General features: G+C 43.7%; 1 protein-coding gene across 2 annotated transcripts in view; it reads left to right on the top strand.

Annotated features, from left to right (window-relative positions):
- DPYSL5 (dihydropyrimidinase like 5) overlaps positions 1-22,392 on the top strand; it is a 74,808-nt gene that overhangs the window by 8,410 nt on the left and 44,006 nt on the right. Inside the window, exons 1-2 of one of the 2 annotated variants that reach the window (XM_011356514.1) lie at positions 13,080-13,084; positions 18,057-18,321. In XM_011356514.1, the coding sequence (XP_011354816.1) occupies positions 18,061-18,321 (261 nt within the window). In that variant the 5' untranslated portion in view covers positions 13,080-13,084; positions 18,057-18,060. Of the gene's footprint in view, positions 1-13,079; positions 13,085-18,056; positions 18,322-22,392 lie in introns of those variants that run through there. The other variant, XM_011356513.2, reaches the window with a different exon arrangement.

Here is a 22,392-nt window from a genome sequence, read left to right as displayed (position 1 = left end):
GTAGATGTGAAGTGATTCGTTCTTTTTTTAAAAATTTATTTATTTAAATTAGTTTCAAGTATACAGGACATTGGTTAGACATTTATGTAATTTATAAAATAGTCCCCCTAATTGTTCCTTCTCTCCTCTGGTTTTCCACCTCGCCAACATATTAATGCTAACTGCATTCCCTATGCCATGCTCCCCATCCGCGTGACCATCTATCAACTACTAATTTGTACTTTTTTAACCCTTCACCCCATTCTCCCAGCCCCACAACCCCACCCCCATCCGTCACCAAATTGTCCACTATATTTGTGAGTCTGCTTTTGATTAGTTTGTTCTTGTTGTTCCTTAGATTCCACATATAAGTGAAATATTATGGTATTTATCTTTCTCTGTCTGACTTATTTCACTCAGCATAGTGACCTCTGGGTCCATCCATGTCGTTGCAAATGGTGAAGTGATTCATTCTTATTGTGACTTTCATTTGCATCTCCTTTATTCCTGGAGAGGAGGCTGAACATCTTCTCGTATGTTGGTCATTTAGATTTGCTCTTCTGTGTATCACTTATTCATATCTTGTGGCCATCTTTCTCATGGTTTTATTTCTCCTATTTGTAAGAGCTCGTAGATGTGATATGTATTGCATGTGTTTTCCCAGACTATTTATTGTTTATCTATTGACTTATTTCTATGCTATCATTTACTTTACCAAATTAAATTTTTTTTTATAAAGTCAGAAACGTGACTTTTCTTTTATGGCTCTGGGTTTCCAGACTGAGCTAAAAGTTCTCCCCTGTTCCTAGGCTGTACATGTAGTTTCCTGGGCTTTCTCCTAACATTTTTATTGTTTTATGTTTTATATTTAAATAAATTCCAGATAGAGTATAGATATTGGTATATGCTGTACGGTAGGAAGCCAACTTAATTTTCTTCCAGACAAATAGCCAATGATGCCAGCTCCACCCATTAAGTAAATCATGTTTCCCCTGCCAAATTGAAATATCACTTTTGTTGGATTTAACTGAAATCTGCTACCAAGCACCTTGTTCTGCTGCATTCCTCTATTTGTCTAGTCATATGCTGATACCATACAGTTTTAATTACAGTACTTTCACATGGCATCTTTCTGTGTTCCTACGGAAGCCCTGTGCCGCCTCCACAGCATTCTTTTTCATAATATTCTTGATTCTTCTCAATTCAATTATTATCCATTTCAAAATAGACCCATTGGGAATTGCATTACATGTGTGTTATTAATTTTGGAAGAATTGATATTTTGCAATATTAACTTTTCCCATCTAAGGATGTATTTGTTTCATTTCGTTTAGATCTTCATGTGTGTGTGTGTGTGTGAGATGCCGTATTGAGGTATCATTGACATACAATAAAATCCACCCATTTTAAGTGTACAATCCTCTGATTATTTGTATATATAAATCGCAACTATCATGCAAGTTAATTTTATAAAATTTTTATCACCCGGAAAGAAATCTCAAGGCCATTTGCAGTACTCCCCTTCTCACCCCCAGCCCTGGGCAACCACTAGACAGAACAAGATTAAAATCGAGAAAATGGTTTACATTTAGATTCGCCTTTTCTGGACCATTCTCCATGTTTAAGTGTTTTGCAGTATTTTTCACTATTGTAAGCACAACATTTTTTTTTCTATTTCTAGCTGGTTGGCTGCTAGCATAGAAAAAATACACTGACTTTATTATATTTATCTTATAATCTGTGATCTTACCAATGTTCTTAGGTTTTCTAGGTATACAATCATAACACGATTTCTCTTTTTATCCATGTTTATCATGAGGGTTTAATTTTTTTATTACATTTTTTAGGAAATTGAAAACATCGTTTAATAATTGTGATTAAGGAAGGCATCCTTGCTTTTTTCCTGATTATAATGACTGTGACTTGCCATCAAAATGTAATTTATTGACAACTCTTGATGAACCGGTAGAGGCAGGAAAAGTCAAAAGAAGGTTGAGAGGCAGTTATTTTTCCATTGATGTTGTCTTTTAAGCCTGGTATGAAATAATTATACAGTCCTTAACCATTGGCTAGAGCTGCACTGTATGGTGTCTTAGCCACTTAAAAAGAAATGCAATTAAAATTTCAGTTCCTCAGTCATACCAGCCACATTTCAAATGTTTAGTAGCCACATGTGACTAGTGGCTATCTCACTAGATAGCAGAGCTCCTAGGGTATGGATTGGCAAACCATGACCGGGGAGGTTTTGTCCAGCCTGGAGAGCTAAGAATGATGTTTACAATTTTAAGGGATTACTTAAAAAGGAAAAAGAAAGTGTGACGGAGCCCGAATGTGGTCCACAGACCATAAAACTTTTTCAGAAAAAGTTTGGTAACCCCTGGTTGAGAGTATTGTCTACCCACCTGAGTCATTTACATATACCTTCCTTTCATTTTTCATATTGTAGTACCAAATGTGATTGATGCTTTATATTTTTGTTTAATAGGTTTGCCTTTTTTACTTAAAATTTTGAAAGAAACATATCAACACCATAAGTGGAAATATTTGCCATAAATGAATAGCTAGAAAAATAAATACAGTGAAAGCCAGTGTTATTAAATCCAATAACAAACTAAACCTGACTCTTCCCTTTGTTAAAAAGAGAAATTAGCAAGTGCTGCATTTTAGAAGGTACATGCCTGTCAACTGAGATGCTTTCCTTGACTTAATCAGAAGTATAGAAAGAGAACAGAAAAAGGAACCACCTTCTCACTCATGAGTCGTCATTTATGTCTGAATACGTGTATGTCCTAAAGTCACCTGTACATGTTCCTCAATTTTGGAACACTAGGCTGAGGGGAGAGGAGATCAGGGAGCATAAATTTGGCTTAGACGTTGGCTAGGGTTGGGATGGCCTATATGGAGGAATAATATTTAGAAACCTTCATTACCATTACTAGTTAAAAAATGTACAAGACTTATTTGCATTCTCTTTATAGCGTAGGTTAGATCACCAGATGTAAATTTATAATTGGACTATATCACTTTAACATTCCACATTAAGTTAAAATTTAATGGTATTTCCTCAGCTTTTTATTGATGTTTGCTCTATATTAGAAATAGCCGTTGGAAAAAATATTTCTGCACCATCTGCAAAACTGCAGTCAAATATATCTGTCGTGTTTCTTATTTTCCTGAAAGAGTAATCCAGTAAATTCTTTCTAGAATTATCTACACAGAGAGCAGACCTGCCTTCTCTAAAACATTCTGATTGAAACCTTCTTTGGAATATTTGGTTGGTGGAGGGGAGCAATGAATTATTTGGGGTCCAATAGGCTTTTCCTGGTGGGCGAATCGGCTTCCCTTTTATCCAAAAAGAAGAGCGTTTCCTTTACAAGCCACTCCCTGCTTGGGCTGCCCAGAAGCTTAGCACTAAGTGTAATTCCTACTACATTATAGCTCTTCTTTTTCTGATTTCCCCTTAGAAATCCTTTTAAATATTTTGTTGTTGTTGTTTTTAAATCAGCTTTGTTGAGGTATAATTTTCATAGAGTAGACACAACCATTTTCATGGACATTTCAGAGTTTTTACATACTTATAAACCTCAATAATCACCACCACAATGAAGATATAGAATATTTCTATTACACACCCCCACACACACACTGCTCCTGTGCCTCTTCCTAGTCAGCCCGTTCTCCTCCCACCAACCAGCGATCTGCTCTCACTATAGATCAGCATTGCTCTCCCAGAGGTGAGTTTGCCCCTCAGGGGACATATGGTAATGTCTGAGACATTTTTGTTGTCACAACTGAACAGGTGTTACTGGCATCTAGTGGGTAGAGACCAAGAATACTGCTAAACACCTTTAAATGCACAGGATTGCTCCATACAACAAAGAATTAACCAGCCAAATTTTTCAGTCATGCCAAGACTGAGAAACTCTGCTATAGCTATAGATCCATCATGCAAATGATGGCCTGTGGCCTAAATCCGGGCTCATTGCCTGTTTTTGTATGGCCCATACGCTATAAATGGTTTCAATATGTATCCTCTGTGACTAGCTTCCAGCATGAATCAGTACTTTATATTGCTGAATAATATTCCATTGTGTGGCTATGCCACATTTTGTTTATTTGTTCACCAGTTGTTGGACATTTGGGTTGTTTCTATTTTTGGCTATTATAAATAATGCTGCTACCAATATTCACGTGTAAATTTTTGTGTGGGCATATGTTTTTATTTCTCTGGAGTACATATTTAAGAGTGGGATTCCTGGGTCCTGTGGGAATTCTATCACTTTTTGAGGAACTACCACAGTGTCTTCTAAAGCGGTTCTCCCATTTTGCTTTTCCACTATAGTGTATGAGGGTTCCAATTTCTCTCCACATCCTTGCCAACACTTGTTATTATCTGACTTTCTATTATAACCATCCTAGTGGGTATGAAGTAATATTGCATTATAGTTTTGATTTGCATCTCTCTGATGATGGCTAATGACGTTGAGCATCTTTTCATGTCTTATTGGCCATTTATAAATCTGGAAGAAATGTCTGTTCGGATCCTTTTTTAAATTGGGTTATATGTCTTTTTATAACTGAGTTCTTTATATATGTTTCTTATCATATGTATGATTTGCAAAAATTTCACCCATTCCCTGGGAGTTATTCGCTTTTTATTACTGAGCATTTAGTACTGTTTGGATTTAGTACTGTATTAACAATTTGTTTATTCATTCACCTGTTGGTGGACACTTGGGTTGTTTCCAGTTTGGGGCTATTATGAAAAAAGTTGCTACAAGTATAAGTGGGACTATGGAGTAGTTTGATAAATGTATGTTTAACTTTACAGAAATTCCCAAAATATTTTCCAAAGCAGTTAGACTATTTTACGTTTCCACCAGCAATGCATGAGAGTTTCAGTTGTTTCACATCCATGCTAATCTTGATATAATTAGTCTTTTTAAGTTTAGCCATTCTAATGGGCATACTTCTTATTTCTAATGGGACGATATTTCGTTATAGTTTTAATTTGCATTGCCTTGATAATCAGTGATGCTGAATATCTTTTCATGTGCTTATTTGCCATTTGAATCTTCTTTGTGAAGTGTCTTTTCAAATCTTTTGCTCACTTTTTTTTTATTGCATTGTATGTCTTCTTGATAGAGGTTGTGTCGAATCTCCAGATCAAACTGGGGAGAGTGGACATCTTAACAATATTGCCTTCCAGTCCACGAACACAGTATATTTCTTTATTTATTTCTCTAATTTCTCTCAACGGTGTTGTGTAGTTCTCATTGTACACGTTTTGCACATATTTTGTTAAATTCATCATGGTTTTGAGGGCATTATAAGATATATTTGTTTTAATTTTGTAAACTGCCTCATTCTGCCAATTCTCAGAAAAGCAATCAGTCACAATAAACTACAACAGAATCAGGCATATTGGGAAGGGCTAGCATCAGAATGGGTGAGGCGAGGGGACAACTAGTCACAGACACTGGAGGAATTCATTTCGCTGGGCAAACACCCGTGACAGCAGAGACCACAGCTGGCAGAGAAGCCAGGCAGTCATTTGGCAGCAAACAGGCAGCTAAAGCACAGTGACAGGAGTGTGTGCACAAGTGGTAAGTAGAGGCAGTCGCAGGAGAGTGTGCCGACAGGTGGAGGGGCCTTAGACACAGATGGGCAGGGCTCGACGATTCCACGAAAGGTGGGCCAGCCTGCTGGGAATGAGATAGACAGTAGGTCCTTTACAATAGGTCTTGGGTACAGAGAACCAGAGACCTGATTTGGAGTCTGGGGTCTGACTCTCAGCCTCAGAAGAGTTGGAGCACGGTCAGGGCTTGTCCGGTGCCCGGTGCCTTGACCCGGAGTCTCAGCGTGTTAGACTCTAGTCTTTAGTCTTGCCTTCATGGATTGGTCCTTGGCCTGGACTGAGCGTCCAGGGTAAGAGGCTGCCAGGGCTTGGGAACCCAGGGAATTTGGCCAGCCTATCTGGGAAGTAGAAGGGAATACATTGTATTTATAAAAGTAATTAGGTGTCTGTCATCAATTCCAACTCCACGTCTCCTCTAGCAGGAGCAGGTGAAGAGGAAATGCCGGCATTCAGGCTGAATTAATTAGATGGGCAGACAGTCAGACTTCCCATTACTCCCATTGACTTGTTTTCAAGAGATGTAGACTTACTCATCTCTTTTGTTGGCAGTTACTCAGCAGGTGCTCCATAGCCCAGCAAGGGCTCCAAGGAAAGGCTCATTACCTCTTTTTGTTTAAGTGAATGAAAGTATCTCTACTTTTTCAGACTCAACTGCCAGAAAAAAAACCTTCGAACCCCAAACAGTCAATTGCTCCATCTCTCCAACCATTCATTTAAGGAAAGCAACAGTCAGATGGGCCGTGTTAAAGGTGTTCTGCTCCTATTTTGCAGTCATTTGAGAAAATACTCTCTTCTCTGGGGTCCCACTGAACAGATGGAGGAAGAGGACCATCGCTATTGCCTGGGAAGGTGGCCCTGTCATTTGTTCTCCTCAATGAAGATGATGCTCCTGGTGCTGGCTTCTTCCCTGGATAGGTGGTGGGGTGTCTTTCACTGAGAAGGGGGACTCAGTGAAAGAGTCTTGCACTGAAAGAGGAGCCTAGTGGAGACAGAGCTTAATGAGCTTCATTTTAGATGTGATGAGTTTGAAGGGCCAGTGCGACGTCAAAGTAGAGGATCCAGTAGGCCATTAGATGTACAGATTAATGATGGAGATGTTAGCCTGCTAGTGAATTGCCTGTCCTGGCACAGACGTCCTCAGAGTCTACTCTGCTGCTACTGCCCCCTTGACCAGTGCTGCTGTTGATTCCACAGCCAGCTTATTATGAAAATATTTTTACAATTAAATAATATAGAGATTGAGTCTTGCTGTGATTCCTTTTTTGAGACAACTGCAGTTAATAGTTTAGTCAATAGCCTGCCCAGTGTTTTATGCAAAAAAGCTCATTTATATTTAAGAGAGTTTTATAAACACACACACACACACACACACACACACACACACACACACACACACACATTCATGAATATATGTAAATACACAAGTAGATAGCATACCATGGGGCCTGTTCTGTAACCTGCTTTCTTCTCTTACAACCTCCCATGTCAGTACTTAGAGATTTTCATCATCCTTTTTAATGGCTGCCTGGCCTTCTTCTGTATGAATACATCATTATTTATTTAAACAGTCCTCACATTGACAGACCTTAAACTTGTTTTCGAAATATTTGCTATTATAAACAACAAGGCAACAAAAGGCCCTCGTGATACATTTTTGTGCGATGGTCCAATTATTTCCTTAGGAGAAACTCTTAGATGTGAATGCACATTTTAAGTCTTCATATAGATTTTCACATTTCCTTCTGGTAATGTACCAATTTGAACTCCTGCCAGCAGGGTATAGGTACATGCTTTTCTCGCTTGCTCTGGGCATTGTTTGTTCTCTTTCGTCTGTGCCATTATGATAGTGAAAAATGTGATTTCATTGTTTTCTTTTGCATTTCTTTGATCATTAATAAAGATGAACTTCTTTTCATTTGCTTATGAGCTATTTATGCCTCCTCACGCCAAATCTGTGAGTTGCCTATTTGTATTCTTTGCCAATTTTTTTCTATCGAAGTAGTTATTTGTCTTTCTCTTAAGATTTATAAGTGCATTTGTATATTACAGATATTAATCCTTGGTTTATATGTCGCAAATATGTCATAACCCATTTTTACTTGTCTTCATTAAATATGTCATAACCCATTTTTACTTGTCTTCATTAAAAGTAGTTAGCTTTGGATTATGCTAAGAAAAGCTTAACCGATCTAAAATTTATAAACATATCTTTGTTTTATTCTCATACTTTGTAACTCTTTTTTTTTTTTTTTTACCTAAAATGCAAAGCTAATGAGGTAACTTCTTTGCTTGCCATACCAGCGAGCCTTCCCACTGCACTCAGCCCCTGGTCCACTCTCTCAGCATGTCCTGCCAGATCTCGGGTGACTTGACCCCTGAGTCTCCATCAGATACACCAGCCATCCTACATGCTTTGAGCTGGATCACACTACTGGCTTCTGTCTGGAGTTCTCTTGTTTGGCTCCTCCCCCACTCCCTAGCAAGCTCCTAAGCAACCATCAAGACGCCTCAAGGCCACTTCCTCTGAGAAGCAGTCCTCTGTCCCGGTCAGTGTTTAGTGCTTCCTGCCCCTTCTGGTATTGACACAGCCCTTCTCTTCTCTCATACTGAAATTTTTGTTTATGTGTTTCTTTCTGCTTCAAACTTGTGAGCTCCTGGGGGGTTGGTGTAGCTTCTGGCACTTAGTATCCTACCACATAGTGGGTGCTAAGCCTGCCTCTGTGATCCAATTTGCATATTGGCAATCTCAACAGCTAACAATGTGGAGGCAGGGAGACCAATTAGAAGTACCCAAGTAATAGTGATATCATAGTTCAGGTAGCTAATATGGACCTGAACAGAGGCCGAGGTTTGGAGAAAACGAGACAGATAAGCAGATTTAGTAGGTGGAATGGACGGTGCTTGAGTATTTTGTTTGAAATGTTTTCTAAATGTTCATCACATGAGTAAATCAAAATATTAACCTATTAGCATGGTCCAGACCTTCTGATCTGATGTTATTTGGTGTTTAGAATTACCCCTACTTCCATTCTTTTCCATAAAGCTGTATGACGTTGGGGTGTCATCACCTCCATCTGTCAAGTGGAGATAGCATATCACCTCCAAAGGCAACTGCGGTGGTTTCTAGTAAATGCCATGTGTAAATACCCTCATAGCCCCTGACCCATAGTAGCACTCAGTAAGTGTTCTCTTACTTCCTTACCTTGGCCGATTGGGTCAGTTACCATCTCCTGACCGATCTAAAGGATTCCTGGAGAGAAGCTGAAATCAGTTTTATGATTGGGTTTCCACAGACCACAGGCGTGCCCTGACAGCTGGTCTCCATGTGTCCACACCAGCTCTCCATTCTGCCCTGTTTGCCCACGCTGCCATTCTGACTGTCATCCCCAGTCTGTTTTCCTTTTCCTCCAGAGAAACTTTGGCATTCGGTCCTTTCTCAGCTCCACTCTGCCCTTTTCTGTTCTGTGGGCACCACCCAATTAACCCAAGTACATCCTCATGCCTGGGTTACTGCAGTCAACTGCTCTCTCAGCCTCCAGTCAACCCGAGCCAGGTACAGAAGTGGGAAGACCAGCCCCCAAATCACGTTTCATCCCCGGACCATACTCTGAACCCCACTCCGCATGCTCCACGGTGCCCCAGGGTCTCACTCAGAAGGTTGAGCCTCTCGCTCTGCTTGACTTCACACCCGGGCTCTCCAAGCTGCTTGCTCATCTCAGTCTAACCTCTTGGCCCTGAGGCCATTAGTCTGCTTGGCGTTCCCAGCCCACACTTGCTTACTTCTGCCTCCTGTCTTTTTTCATTCCAGAGAATGCCTCCTTTGTTCCTCTGTCCCAGGCTTTGTACCAAACACCCCCTGGACCTGCACAAAACTCTTTAGAAGGCTTCCTTGCTGTCACTAATAACTGGTTACTGTGGCTGACACTTTGTATGCAAAGTGCTTTCACACCACTACCTCATTTGATAAATCTTCCCTCCTCCCTTCACCCAGCATTTCAGGAGTCCCCTCTGCATGCCAAACCCTTAGAAAGGTGAAATAAGGCTTTGCCCCTCAAGGAGTTCCACTCTAATAGATATGAATTCCAACCCACAGTTTCCTCAACCACAACAGAGGATAATAATGTCTAATTACCTCATAAGATTGTCGTAAGGTTCATATGAAATTATGTGTGAGCCGACACATAAAGAGCTTAAAGGCAAGGATATGCTAGTGGTGTCCACTTGGCTGCTGAGAAGACGGGCTTAGAGCAGTTAAGGATGTACCCGCAGCCACACAGCTAAAGGGGCAAAGCTAAGTTCAGTGCTCACGGTGCTGCCTTACCCCACTGTCCACTCCATTTCCTCCTCATACCCCACTTGCATCCTTTGCATCTTCACGTGCTCCTGTTCACTACTCTCTAAAACAGGCCTCTGGAATTCGGACACTGTCAGGCTAGTGACAGAACCGCCCCAGTCAAGGGCAGCTGGTCATTTTCACCCACAGTCCTTTCTTTAAGCCCACTGAGTGCCCGCTTGGCCTGTCACTCCTAGTGGTCACAGTGCTTCCCGCATGAACCTGGCTGTCTCACCTGTGAGTTTGTCTCTGGCAAGGGGATGATCAAGCCTGTAGCGGCTCACCTACTGATACCCATCTCCCTAAAGCTGGGTTCCATTAGTCATGTATTTCCACAAGCACTGATGAGATTTGCTTCTCAAGCTCCAGGAATTCTGGATTGGAGTAAAATTTCATTCCTGTTTGCCTCAGTGATAGAAATGAGTCAGGTCTTGAGAAGGCAGCTGGCAGAAGTAGGCACAGGATGGGGGATGTCACTGATTGGGCAGAGGCATTATTGGTGTAAAACCAATGGCAGATAAAACCATTGCATTTGGGACACAGAGCTGGAAGCACGTTTTAACACGAGATGAAATATCTGGTACCACTTTGAAGGAGTCTTATATCACAGAGAAAAAAAATCCTTGCCCTTCTGAAATTTATTTGAGTCGAAATAAGGAAGGAGACTGGCTTTGTCCTAAAGCCCAGCCTTCTAGGAAATCTTCCAGAAGGTGGCACAATGAAGGCAACACTTCCTAAAAGGAAGAGCGGAAAGTTTTTTTTACCTCATTTCAAGTGTTTTTCAAACAATACAAACATATGTATGTGGTTTTAAATTACCATATTGGTTTTTCATTATAAAATCAACATAATATTATAGAAATTTTGAAAAACTAGAGGAGAAAAATTACCTCTAATCCCATAACACAAACCTTGCTGTTTATTTTCACTTGGTTTGTTTTTTGTGTGCATATTTGTACATGGTTGTAATAATATTTGACATGTCATTTTTGTATACTGGCATGCAATTCTGTTTTTTAATTTTTAAATGTTTTATGAGATATATACAAAAAAGTACAGTAAATATATAAGTACAGTTTAAAGGATAATGTAAAGCAAACACCCGTGTAACTTCCTTCCAGGTGAAAGACTAGAGTATTTGCAGCTTTCGAGAAGCTTCCGCCACCAGGTGCCCCTCCCCAGACACAGCCCCCGACTTTTCTGATAATCAGTCCCTTGGTTTTCCTTCCTGTTCTACCTCCGTATGCCAGAACACTGGAATTCATTTTTGCCTAACTTGGAATGTTATATGAATGGGATCATTCCATATTTACAACTTTGCCTTGCTTGCTTCTTGCCCTCAATTATTGTTTTTGAGAAGTTGTATATGGCTGTAGTTCATACTAATTTTCAGTTTAAAAGAGAAAAAAGTAGTTTTATTTTTCCCGCGTAATTTCATGTCCCAAAGCTAGCCTTTGTCAGGTAGCCCAGGTTTGTGATTCTTTTATAGTTAGGAAAACGCATGCTTTTCCCCTGCTCGTGACTTCCCCACCCCCTACCTGAGAATGTAGGTCTCAGACTGAGAAGAGCCCTCGCCTCCAACTCTTTCCTGGCAGAGGGCGCCTGCCCCCTGCGCCTTTGGCTGGCATCCTAGGAAGCAGCCACTCTATGGGCCACTGCAGGCCCTTGAGCTGCAGCTGCCATCCTTCCAAGGGAGCCGATGAAATTCTTTCTGGGGTCTGGAGACAGCTGGCAGGAGCATGGAAAGCACAGCAGGGCTGAGGAATCTACCAGAGGGAGAGGGATGGGCGGGGACAGTGATGGTGACTCTACTGGTCATGAAAGGCCTGATGTTCTCTGGCGAAAGCCTGAGTCAGGGGTCGAGAATCCAGTGTGTGCACACCCCCTTTGCCCTTCTGCCAGGGCCTGGAGCGGCTGGGCTCACGGAGGAGTATTGAGCTCACACTTACTGCTATTCACTGGTGCTCGGCCTCCCTGAGCCTCAAACGAAAAGCCACCTGGCTGCGGTGAGTGAGTGGGCACCTGAAAGGAGCTCGGTTGCTGCCCACGTGTCACAGACTGTGCGTGCCTGGGCTGCGTCAACACACAGAGAAGCCTATTCGCACACTTGCACGCACCCTCCGCTTTGCCTTCCAACAACTGTCCTGTTTCTCTCATTGCTAATCTTGTTGAACAAGTGGCCTGCAGCCCCGCTTCTTACCACCCTCTCCTGGCTAATCCTTTGGAATTTCGCTTTTGGCCCCTGTGCGCTGATGGTGTTTGCTCACTAAGCCCAGCCATGCTGGGCCAGGCCAGGTCAGATGAAGCCATGGGATTAAAACCTCTTACTTGATCTTAGCCTCTTAAGGACTCACTGCTGCTGGATTTATATATACCTGCCCAGAAGCCAGGCCCACCGCTGGGCTTTACTTGTGGCAGTTCCTTTGTCCTGAAAGTGTTTTTTTACGCTTTCTCAGGAACTAGCCCTTGTTCACTGTGCCGCCCTTCATCACCTGGACAGACTTGGGCGTGTTTGTCTTTCTTCCTCTTACTGCCTTGGAGAGGCAGCCCTGGGGCTAGGCTGTCACCTGGAGTCTTGCCCTCTCCTAACCTACCTGGTCCCGTATTACCTTTTTTACTGTGCGGTGACAAAGGTGGTGGCCGTACTCCAGGCTCAAATGCTTCATGGTCTTGTATAGATGGTCTCCAATTACAAGCACCTTGGGCCAGCCCGCACTTGCTACCCATAGACGTGATCCTGTCCAACTGTCGGTGAATGGAAATGGCCTGTGGGACATTAGAGGCCTCCTGGCTAGCCAGGTAGGTGCAGAAATAGTTTATGGATTCAGGGTGTGTGTAACATCTGCCACAGCCTCTCTAGCCTCTGCCCTCCTGTGCTACCCCTTGGCTTGACTGGCCCTGCTACCTGTTCAGGGCCCTGGTCTCCAAGTTCCCACTAGTCCTGGGAGACGTCCGAGCCCCAGATGAAAGACAGACCTTCCCTAGTTCCTCTCCCCATGGCGAGCTGTCTTCTTCTTCCAGAATCCCTCAAAACATTTGGCACAAAACTCCCAGGTGACCAAAAGCAGGCTCACGATTCCTACCAACCCTCCTGGCTGCTGACAGTGGCTCGGTTGGAGAGGAATCCAGGAAGAGTTGCATATTTCTGGGCAGGTGATTGGGGATGGCGCAGGTGGTTTTGGACAGGGCGAGTGGAATATCCCAGCGGAATGGTCCAGTGGGCACTTGGGTAATGTTGCAATGCCCGCACTCCCTCATTACGAGCATAGAATAGGCTCTCCGATTCCTGCTTACAGAGAACTAGGTGTTGAAGAAATCAGGGCAGATGGAAACTCATGACTGATGGTCATGGGGCAGGAACAGCCATGATCTTGTCATTTTTTTTTTTTTAACTTGTCACCTGTCTCTAGTCATTAGTTCTACAAATGGACTAGGGAATTAGTTACCTCTGAGGAGGAGGATGTGGGATGGGGCAAATGAGGGGTGGGTACAGAACGGTAATGACAATGGTGAGTTCATAGGTGTCTGTGTCGTTATTCTTTATACTTTACGTGTATGTTGTAAACATCATTAAATCTACTCGAGTTAATAAAGCCCCTTAAGAATTAATTATGAAGTTATATTGTGCCTTAATATTAGTTAAAATTGTCTGTGCTTTGCTATTAAGAAAGCAGATTAACTTTGTTAAAAATTAAATTTTTAACTCAAACACTTAGCTATTTCCTACTCATCTCAAAGTTCTCTTTTTGGCTTTTGTGTTCTGTTGAACCTTTAATATGTTCTCATGTTTCAACTCAAAGAGACTCCCTTTCCAGAGTCGCCCCAGGGTGCTGCAAGTACACGCACCCACCTTTCTGGGACGGCTCTCCCACTGTTTCTTTCTCTTTCCTATGAACTGATCCGAAGAAAAATAGCTGCATGTTTTCATTTTCTTCTCCCAAACCACTGCCATATGTTATATACTTGGGGCAAGGGAAAAGCCATGCCATCCAGTGCATTTCCAGTGACCTGAGCTGGCTTCAGCCACTCCTCCAATTACTACCCCTTGCTGCCGTTAGGGTTGGCTTAATGCCACAGTGCCTTTATGTCACAGGGCAGTTGTGTAGCTCTCATCCTGCATGTTTCTTAATATCACAGCGACCAATTGTCTGTAAAATCACACATTTTTCTGTGGATTCTACCCAAAGAGGACATGTGAGTCTTAAACCAATGCCTGTTAAAAAGAAGAAACATATATCTTAAACCAGTACGCCTCAGGTTAGTTTTAAAGCCTTTATGCAAGAAGTGACCCCATTGCACTGTTCTGGCCCCCTGTGTCTGCGCTGAACCCCAAAGTCTCCTGGTGTCTTCCAGCTGAGCCGTAGGCAGGAGACAGCTGTGCAGGACAGACTGAGCAGGCTCTCCTTGTCTCGCACCTCCCTGCAGGCACACGGGAACTGTGGAAGGTGATGACAGAAACAGGCAATTCCAAAACATAGTGTCGGGTTGTCATTTCCTTGGCAGGACTAACATCATGCACCTTCTAGGAGTGTGGGGTGTGTGCACATCATGAACGAGAAGCAGCAGCTGCCATAACCTTGACTCACCACTCAGCAAGATGCCCCCTGTGCCATTCTGCATTGGGAATCGCTCAACAGGAATAAAAGAGGCAGGGGGGTGGGTGGTGTGGGAAATTTCCTGTTATGCAGCAAGACAGTTATTGGATAGCGGATAGCAATAACTGTTACTATTTTAAACACGAGGAGGCTTTCTCATGAAAGACTGTACTCCCAGATTATAGTGTTATCCCCTCCACCCCACCAGAAGTCCCCATTTCCCCAGCTTGCATGTCACCTTAGCTCTAACCTATCAGTGGTTCAGGAACATAAGGAACCCAAGCAACAGAATCAGGAACTTGGGGGATACAAGCTGTGACTCGGCTTGCTGAATGTAACAACCATCTTGTTGTGGAAGGCATCATTACTTCTCCGAATAAATTGTAAAATTGTTGAGATCCCTATATTTGCAGCATAACACCACCCTGTTAGTCCTGTATCGGTTCCTTTCGATTCAAGGTCACTGTTGGTGAAGTCCAGAGACTGGAGGCAAAGTCAGCGTAGACTTAGTGAGTTTATGTGTCTCTAGAATTCCATGCCTCTGATTTATTTTTTGTAATAACATTTAACTCTCTGGCGTATTTTCCATTTCTGCCTGGGAGGACAGACATGTGGTTTGAAATCTTTCATTTGCATAGACAAAATAGCTAGATGATCAAAGTTTTTGGTTAAACAAATGGGAATGTGTGATATAGTTAAAGCCTTTAAAGGAGGTGACATTTATTTTAGGACCCAGTGTTACTTAATGATGATTGTATTGTAATGTTCATTTTTGTCTAATGTGGTATCTTAGTCAGCTTGAGCTGCTATGATAATACCATAGACTGGGTGGATTAAACAACAGAAACTCATTCCTCACAGTTCTGATGCCTGGAAAGTCCAAGATCAAAGTATGGGCCAGTTTGGTTCCTGGTGAGAACTTTTTTGCTTGCTTGCCGAAGCCATCTACTCCTGTGTCCTCATATGGCAGAGAGAGAGAGAGAGATCTCCTGTCTCTTCTTATAAGGGTACTAATCCCACTTATGAGGGCTCCACCCTCAAGCCCTAAATACCTCCTAGAGATCCCCTCTCCAAATACCATCACATTGGGATGAAGCCTTGAACATGTAAATTTGAAGGGGACATAAACATTCAGTCCATTGCATGAAGTTACCCAGTGGTCCAGATATTGGCTCTGTTAGACAGTTATGATGTTTTTGGAATAAAATGAGTGACTCGAAGCATCATAAATTAGTAAAACTGACACTGACCGTCTGTACACCACGACCACTGACTAGCGTGTTCTCCAACTATGCTGCCGAGGGACAGTCAAAGCTGGAGGCACGTGCTGTGCTCGAGAGCGTGTATTTCAAAAGTTATACCCAAATCTTTTCCCTTTGGGGGGACTCTTCTGAGAGATCCAAGATGTCTCCACACTCATCCACCCACCTCCCTCTGTTATGTTCGCACATTGGGACACACACAGACAGTAGGCACGCCGTGGAAATAGATGCCAGTAACATCTTTCCTTTGTTTAGTTTAGCAAAGACTAGCAGGGGAAGCTGTAGGAGTAAGGTGCTAATGAGGTTACTGGGGGAGGTGAGAAGCATAATAAATGTCAACCCTCCACATGGAGGGGGCGGGACCAGGAGGGATTAAGCATTTTGTCCATACAGACAATTTAGAAATGTAGAAAGGTCATTGGGGTAACAAGACCATCACCAAACAGCTAGTCTTGCTCATTCATAGCTCTGAGTCTGGTACATAGTGAGAGACACCCAGTTTAAACCGATACATGCAAGTTAGTTTTAAGGTCTTTAGGCAATAAGTGTCCCCTTTATGCTTTAGTCACTCGGTAATGCAATTATTTGTGTCTCTCTCACCCAGTAAACTGAATTTCCTGAGAGTAAGGCCTGTGCCTTCTTCAGAGTTGTCTGAAGTGCTTGATACTGGAAAGGGGTGAAGTTACAGAATCTTTTAGTGCACACAAGTGTTCATTTTAGAAAGATATTCTCGGGAAGCACCATGGGCCGGGAGTGTGTTCAGCAACTGTGCTCTATTATCCAAACACCGGTCTTGGCCTTGAGTGTCCCAAGCCCTTGGTAACACCAAAGGCTGAAGGCCTGCAGGCAGGTCTGACAACAGCAGCCCCGGTCTGAAGCTGGAAGTCTGCGAGGCTTGGGAGGAAATGACAGCATTGTGCCAAATCAGGTCTACCAGCTGGGCCATTATTTACGTTGAAGTGGCTCCATCAGGCAGCTTAAAATCCAGTGTTGGGTCACTGTCCTTACATATTGGCAGGATGGCTCATAGCTAAGAGTGTAGGCTCTTGTATTAATCTGCTTAGGCAGCCATAATGAAATATTACAGACTGGGTGGCTTAAACAACAGAAATGTGTTTTTCCACAGTTCTGAAGGCTGGAAGTCTGAATCATGGTGTCAGTATGGTCTGTTTCTGGTGAGGACTCTTTTCCTGGCTGGTAGATGGCCGTCTTCTCTCGGTGTCCTCACGTGGCCTATCTTCTGTGTGTGCACATGGTGCACGGGCGGGGGAGGGGGCGGGGGAGAGAGCTCTCTGGTGTCTCTTCTTATGAGGACACTAATCCTATCTGATCAGGGCCCCACCCTTATGACCTCACTTAACCTTAAAAACTTCCTTAGTGGCCCCATCTCCAAATACAGCCACACCGGAAGATGGGGCTTCAGCACACGAATTTTGGGAGGACACAAACTTTCAGTCCATAAGAGCTCTGAAGGTGACTGGCTTTCAATCCCTACTCTATTGCAAACCGGTTGTGTGACTTTGAAGAACTTCTCTAGCTTTAAAAAAATAAAGATTCTGAAGATCTAATATGGACCAAATAAATCTGAATTTCTGGATGTGGGGCTTGAACGTAGGTGCTTTTAAAAAGCTCCTCAGATGAGCTTATTAATGTACAACCAGCTGAGGTTGTGGACTTTTTGAGGCAAATACTGGAGGGTGAACTGAAGCAGAATCTATGTGAAGAATGACATAAATTAAACAGCGTGAGGCTTGGAGAATTTGGCTCTCTGAGACACGCTGCAGGAGCCTCTGCTGTCTTCAGGACCGTGAGTTGTAGTAGAGATATTGGTCATACAAGACATCTGGGTTTGGCTTAGCTTCTTAGTAGCCATAAATCCCTTACTGAGCAGTTTCAGCTTGTCATCTGTAAAATGCCAGTCCTCAGGTTGTTTCTGGAAGAAAATGAGACAGTAGATATCAAAAGGCTTTAGAACCCACACAGCATTTCAAGAAGGTAATCACTGATGTTTCTTTGGGCCGCAGCTTCACCACTGTGTCATGATCCCCAATAAGTCCTGCTGTGAGGTCAGTGACCCCAGCTGGCTGTAAGATCAACATCCTCAGGCTGTGGAGAAACTTCCTCCTCATCCCCGCACACTTAACTCTGCTCATAGAGTTTGGACTCTGATGGGAAGGGGTGGGACCTTGGTGACAGTGAAAAGGGATTTTAACCTTGACCTGTGCCACCCCCCTTCTCACCTTCCTTAGGAACATGCTTGCCAATTCAGCCAGCGTACGGATCCTCATCAAGGGAGGCAAAGTGGTGAATGATGACTGCACCCACGAGGCCGATGTCTACATTGAGAATGGCATCATTCAACAGGTGGGCCGTGAGCTCATGATCCCTGGAGGGGCCAAGGTGATCGACGCCACTGGGAAACTGGTGATCCCTGGGGGTATCGACACCAGCACTCACTTCCACCAGACCTTCATGAACGCCACGTGCGTGGACGACTTCTACCACGGGACCAAGGTAACGTTCCTGTATGCCAAAGGCGCCTCTGCTTTGCCTGCTTCTGTTTCTGGGGCTGCTCCTGGCTATATTGAACAACAGGGTGCTCATGTGAACAGGGTGCCTCTACTATTCTGCTTAAAGGAGAAGGGTGCTCTCAAGGGGGCCATTGCGCCGACTAAAATTGGAAACTCCAGGCTGGATATCATAGATTTCCATGATTATAGAAAAGGATATATTTAGGCCTATTTTGCTGATCACATCACTTATCTATGTGACTGACTTTATTTTTACATTTTTATGTCATTTAATACAGACCTAGAGGAAGAAGAGAATTAGGGGTGTTTGTTATTATGCATGTATATGGTGGGGGGTGGGGGTGGGGGTTGATCTGATGGACTCCTTTATGAAAAGCTAAATTAATTCTCCCAAAGACTGTGAAAAATAGGTAAGCTTCTTCAGGATGATTTTTATGGCAGAAATTATGAAACTGACATAGCTAGCTATCTTCTGTTAGCTCTCTGAGCTTGTTCATTATTTTTAAAAACAGCTTGAAAATTACCGGTAGTGCCCCCTCTTTCAGAAGGCGTTATCATGGATAATATTTAATAGTTACTGAGCTGAGCCTCAGCTACTATAGGTTCTTGAATGCAGAATACAAAAATTCGGACCTGTGAAACAAATGAATTAGGAGGAAATTACATTTTGCAAAAGGAGCCACAAGTGGATTTTTTTACGCTTCTCCTGTGCTCCAGAACCTCTGTCATTGCTGTCACCTCTCTGCATTGTAATTATCTGTCACATGCCAGCCTATCCCTGGATACCAGACTGTGGGCTCCTTAAGGGCAAGACCTGACAATATTCTTCTGGTTTCCTAAAGCCTGGCACTGACCTGGAACTGGAGTAGCTACCCAGTAAGTGTTTGTTAAATGAATGAATGAGTGATGCTTACCCACATGGGTCTCTACACCAAGCTATGCATCAGAATCACCTATGAAGATTTTTTTAAATGCAGAATTGAATCTGAACCTCAAGGGCCACAAGCCCCTGGCCCTGACAGCAGCCTCTTGTCCCGTCTGATTTACAAAGGACTTGGCCTTTAATGCTTCCTGGGTAAAAAGGATCCCTCAGCTCCTGGCCCCTTGGCTGTCTTCCTGCGTCCTATTTTGGCCCTGTATCCTAAAATCCCACCTCTGTTCTGCCTGGAGTTCTTAGGGAGCCCCTCTCCCATGCCCAAGGTTCTCCCACTGGGATCCATCTTCCTGGGGACTCAAGTGCTTCTGCTGCTAGGCAGCCACTGACAAGGCTCCCCCAAACCCACCCCTGAAGAGCCTGGCTGAGGCTGCCGGGACAGACAGGGCCTGGCCTTGGGATCACAGCTCTATGGGCTGGCCTACCTCAGGCAGATGGCCCTTATGGTCTCCCTGAGGATATGCCTTCTTCCCAATTCAAGAGCAGCAGACCTGACCCCTGGATGGCTATGCTGAGGCAAAGATGCTTCCAGGCCTAGTTCTCTGGCATCTGGGGCCACACCTGCTCACTCTAGCCACACCCGGGGAGGAGAGGCGGTGGGTAGACCCTCCCTACCTTCTACTCACAATTTTTCTGGACCCCATTGGTCCAGATAAAGAATTGTCACATCTGAGCACACCCTTGTCACCAGCACCCAAATCAAGAAACCAAACATTACCAACACCAGAAGCCCCTCCTGTGCCCCTTCCCAGTCACTGCTCCTCACCAAGGATTACCACTATTCCTGACTTCTAATACCATCATTTAAAAAAAATAAATAATAGTCGAGCTGAGATATAATTCACACACCGTACAGTTCTTCTATTTGAAGTGCAGAAATCAATGGTTTTTTAGTACATTCACCATAGATTGGTTTTGACTGTTGATGGAAATGAAATCAGGCAGTCTGTACCCTCATGTTGGCTTCCTTTGCTCCGCATTATTTTTGTGACATTCATCTATGTTGTGTCGTCATTCACTTTTATCGCTTTATAGTATTCCATGTGTGATGCACCTCATGGTATTTACCCATTTTGCTACCAGTGGGCATTTTGGTGGTTGCTAGTTTGGGGCTATTACAGACACTATGAGAGCTCTCGTACACGTCTTTTGGCAAAGCTATATGCACACATTTCTGTTGGGCATTTCCCTAGGAGTGGCATTGCTAGGTCATAGGGTAACATATGTTCAGCTGTAGGAGATACTGCCGAATTGTTTTTCAAAATTGGTTGTAATCGTGTATACTCCCAGCAGTCACAGAGGAGAAGCCACAGTATTTATCATCAACATCACTGATAACCACCCAGTCCATGCGGGGTCCATTCTGTAGTACGCTCAGGACTTGCACCAAAAAATTATAACTGTCTGGTTGCAGTCCCCACATGGGAGACCTTTAGCCCATGGCCGGATGCCACACTGTCACTACTCTGTTTACCAGCCTCTTGGAGGGCAGGCTGGCCTTCTTTGTCTTATTTTCCACTCTGTCATCTGCCAGGACCTCATTAGCCAGGAGTGACAGCTTTTCCTTTGAGAGCCTTTAGCTCTTTATAGCCGATGAAGACCTTTGCACATATATCTCTGTGCAGGGTGGAGGGTGACTCTCGATCTTTCCCAGGCCTCTAATCCATGGGAGCAGCTGCCTCTGGAAAACACGTAAAAGCCCCTGTGTGATCAAAGGCCCCAGTTCTTCCAGTGCCTGCAGGTTTAGGATACCTCAGGCACCCTCTATCCATGTCAGGCCCTAATTGTGGGGAATTTAAGGGCCCACAGACCCCAAGCCACCCTGGCTGCTGGTGTCACCTAAACAGACCCTTGCTTATATCCTAACCCTAACTAAGCAAGATCACACCTTGTCCTTGTGCCCCGACTCGTATTGAGCTCTATTTTGTAACACTGCCATGACCCAGTCCTCCCTGGACCCCTCAGGCCTCCCGGCCTCCCAAGAACTGGCTTCCTACCCCAGTACCCGCTCCCTTCCTTCCTGGATTTCCCCTCCACGTCGGTGCTCCTGCCACTGGATCTATTGGCTTCCTCTTTTCTCTGGTTCCCAACAATCTCCTGGGGAGAGAAAACGCTCTCCTGTTGCAGTGCCGCTCCCAGAGACGACATGTGGTTTTAATTATTCACTGGCTCTTGCGCAGAGGCTGTGCACCCTGGCAGATCACCGCTGACCTACTTTGTACCTTCTAAGAAAAATAGCAGTTGATTCACTTTAAGCATCTGGTTTTATAATGGAATAATAATCCCAAGGAAAAGCTCACCTGAGTGATTACCCTAGGGTGAAGGAGAGATCAAGTTGCATCTTTTTGTTCTTGTCTGGCAGATCCCCAGGGCCTTGAACTCTCTGCATCCTCTAAGCTGTTGCGAGCTTGTTGATTTGGCAGCAGCAGCCAGGGCTGGGAAAACAAAACCATTGAGAGCCTGGCTTTTTCGAGAGCATCTGGGTCTCCATTGTACTGAGTCTAAAGGGATTTTTCTAGTACTTCTTTAACAAACGCTTTGCCTGCCTTTGCCTCTATCAGAGGCTGTGGCAGGCTCTGCCTGGCTCCCCTGGCTCTGCATCTCATGCTCACAGCTGGTCACTTGATCCTTATCCCCAAACACCACACCCTCCCAACCTTCAGACCCCGCCCTCCCAGAGGCCCAAAACCTGGGTTTCCAGAGGTACCAGGACCACTTGCTTGTTAATAATGCAGAGCCCACTGAAGAAGAAGGTTATGTCCTATGGGGAGGCAGGGGGATCAGGGGAGGAGGGAGAACCAGTAACACCAACTGGGTTAGTAAAGGTCTAAAATTTCAGTTGGGTCGTGAGGTTTTTTATTATTATTCTACTTGACTTAATTATAAGTTACATTTATTCTTTTGTGTATGTCTAATATTACATAATAAAGAATGTTAATGCAGGCTCTGAGCTCTACCGCACCAGTGGTTCTGCATGATCAGGTGGGAATATCAGAATCAGGCTTTTTAAACTGTAGGCACAGCCCCTTCACTAAGATGATGAAGGAGGCAGGCATGACCAATGGAAAAAAAGCTTCCTAGATGCCTTTTCTGCTTCCTGCTCCTCCAAAAATATATTAA

The sequence above is a fragment of the Pteropus vampyrus genome, unplaced genomic scaffold, assembly GCF_000151845.1.
Source record: "Pteropus vampyrus isolate Shadow unplaced genomic scaffold, Pvam_2.0 Scaffold28, whole genome shotgun sequence".
Taxonomy (NCBI): Eukaryota; Metazoa; Chordata; class Mammalia; order Chiroptera; family Pteropodidae; genus Pteropus; species Pteropus vampyrus.
Note: the sequence above shows the minus strand (reverse complement) of the source record. Positions and strands in the feature narration are given on the sequence as shown.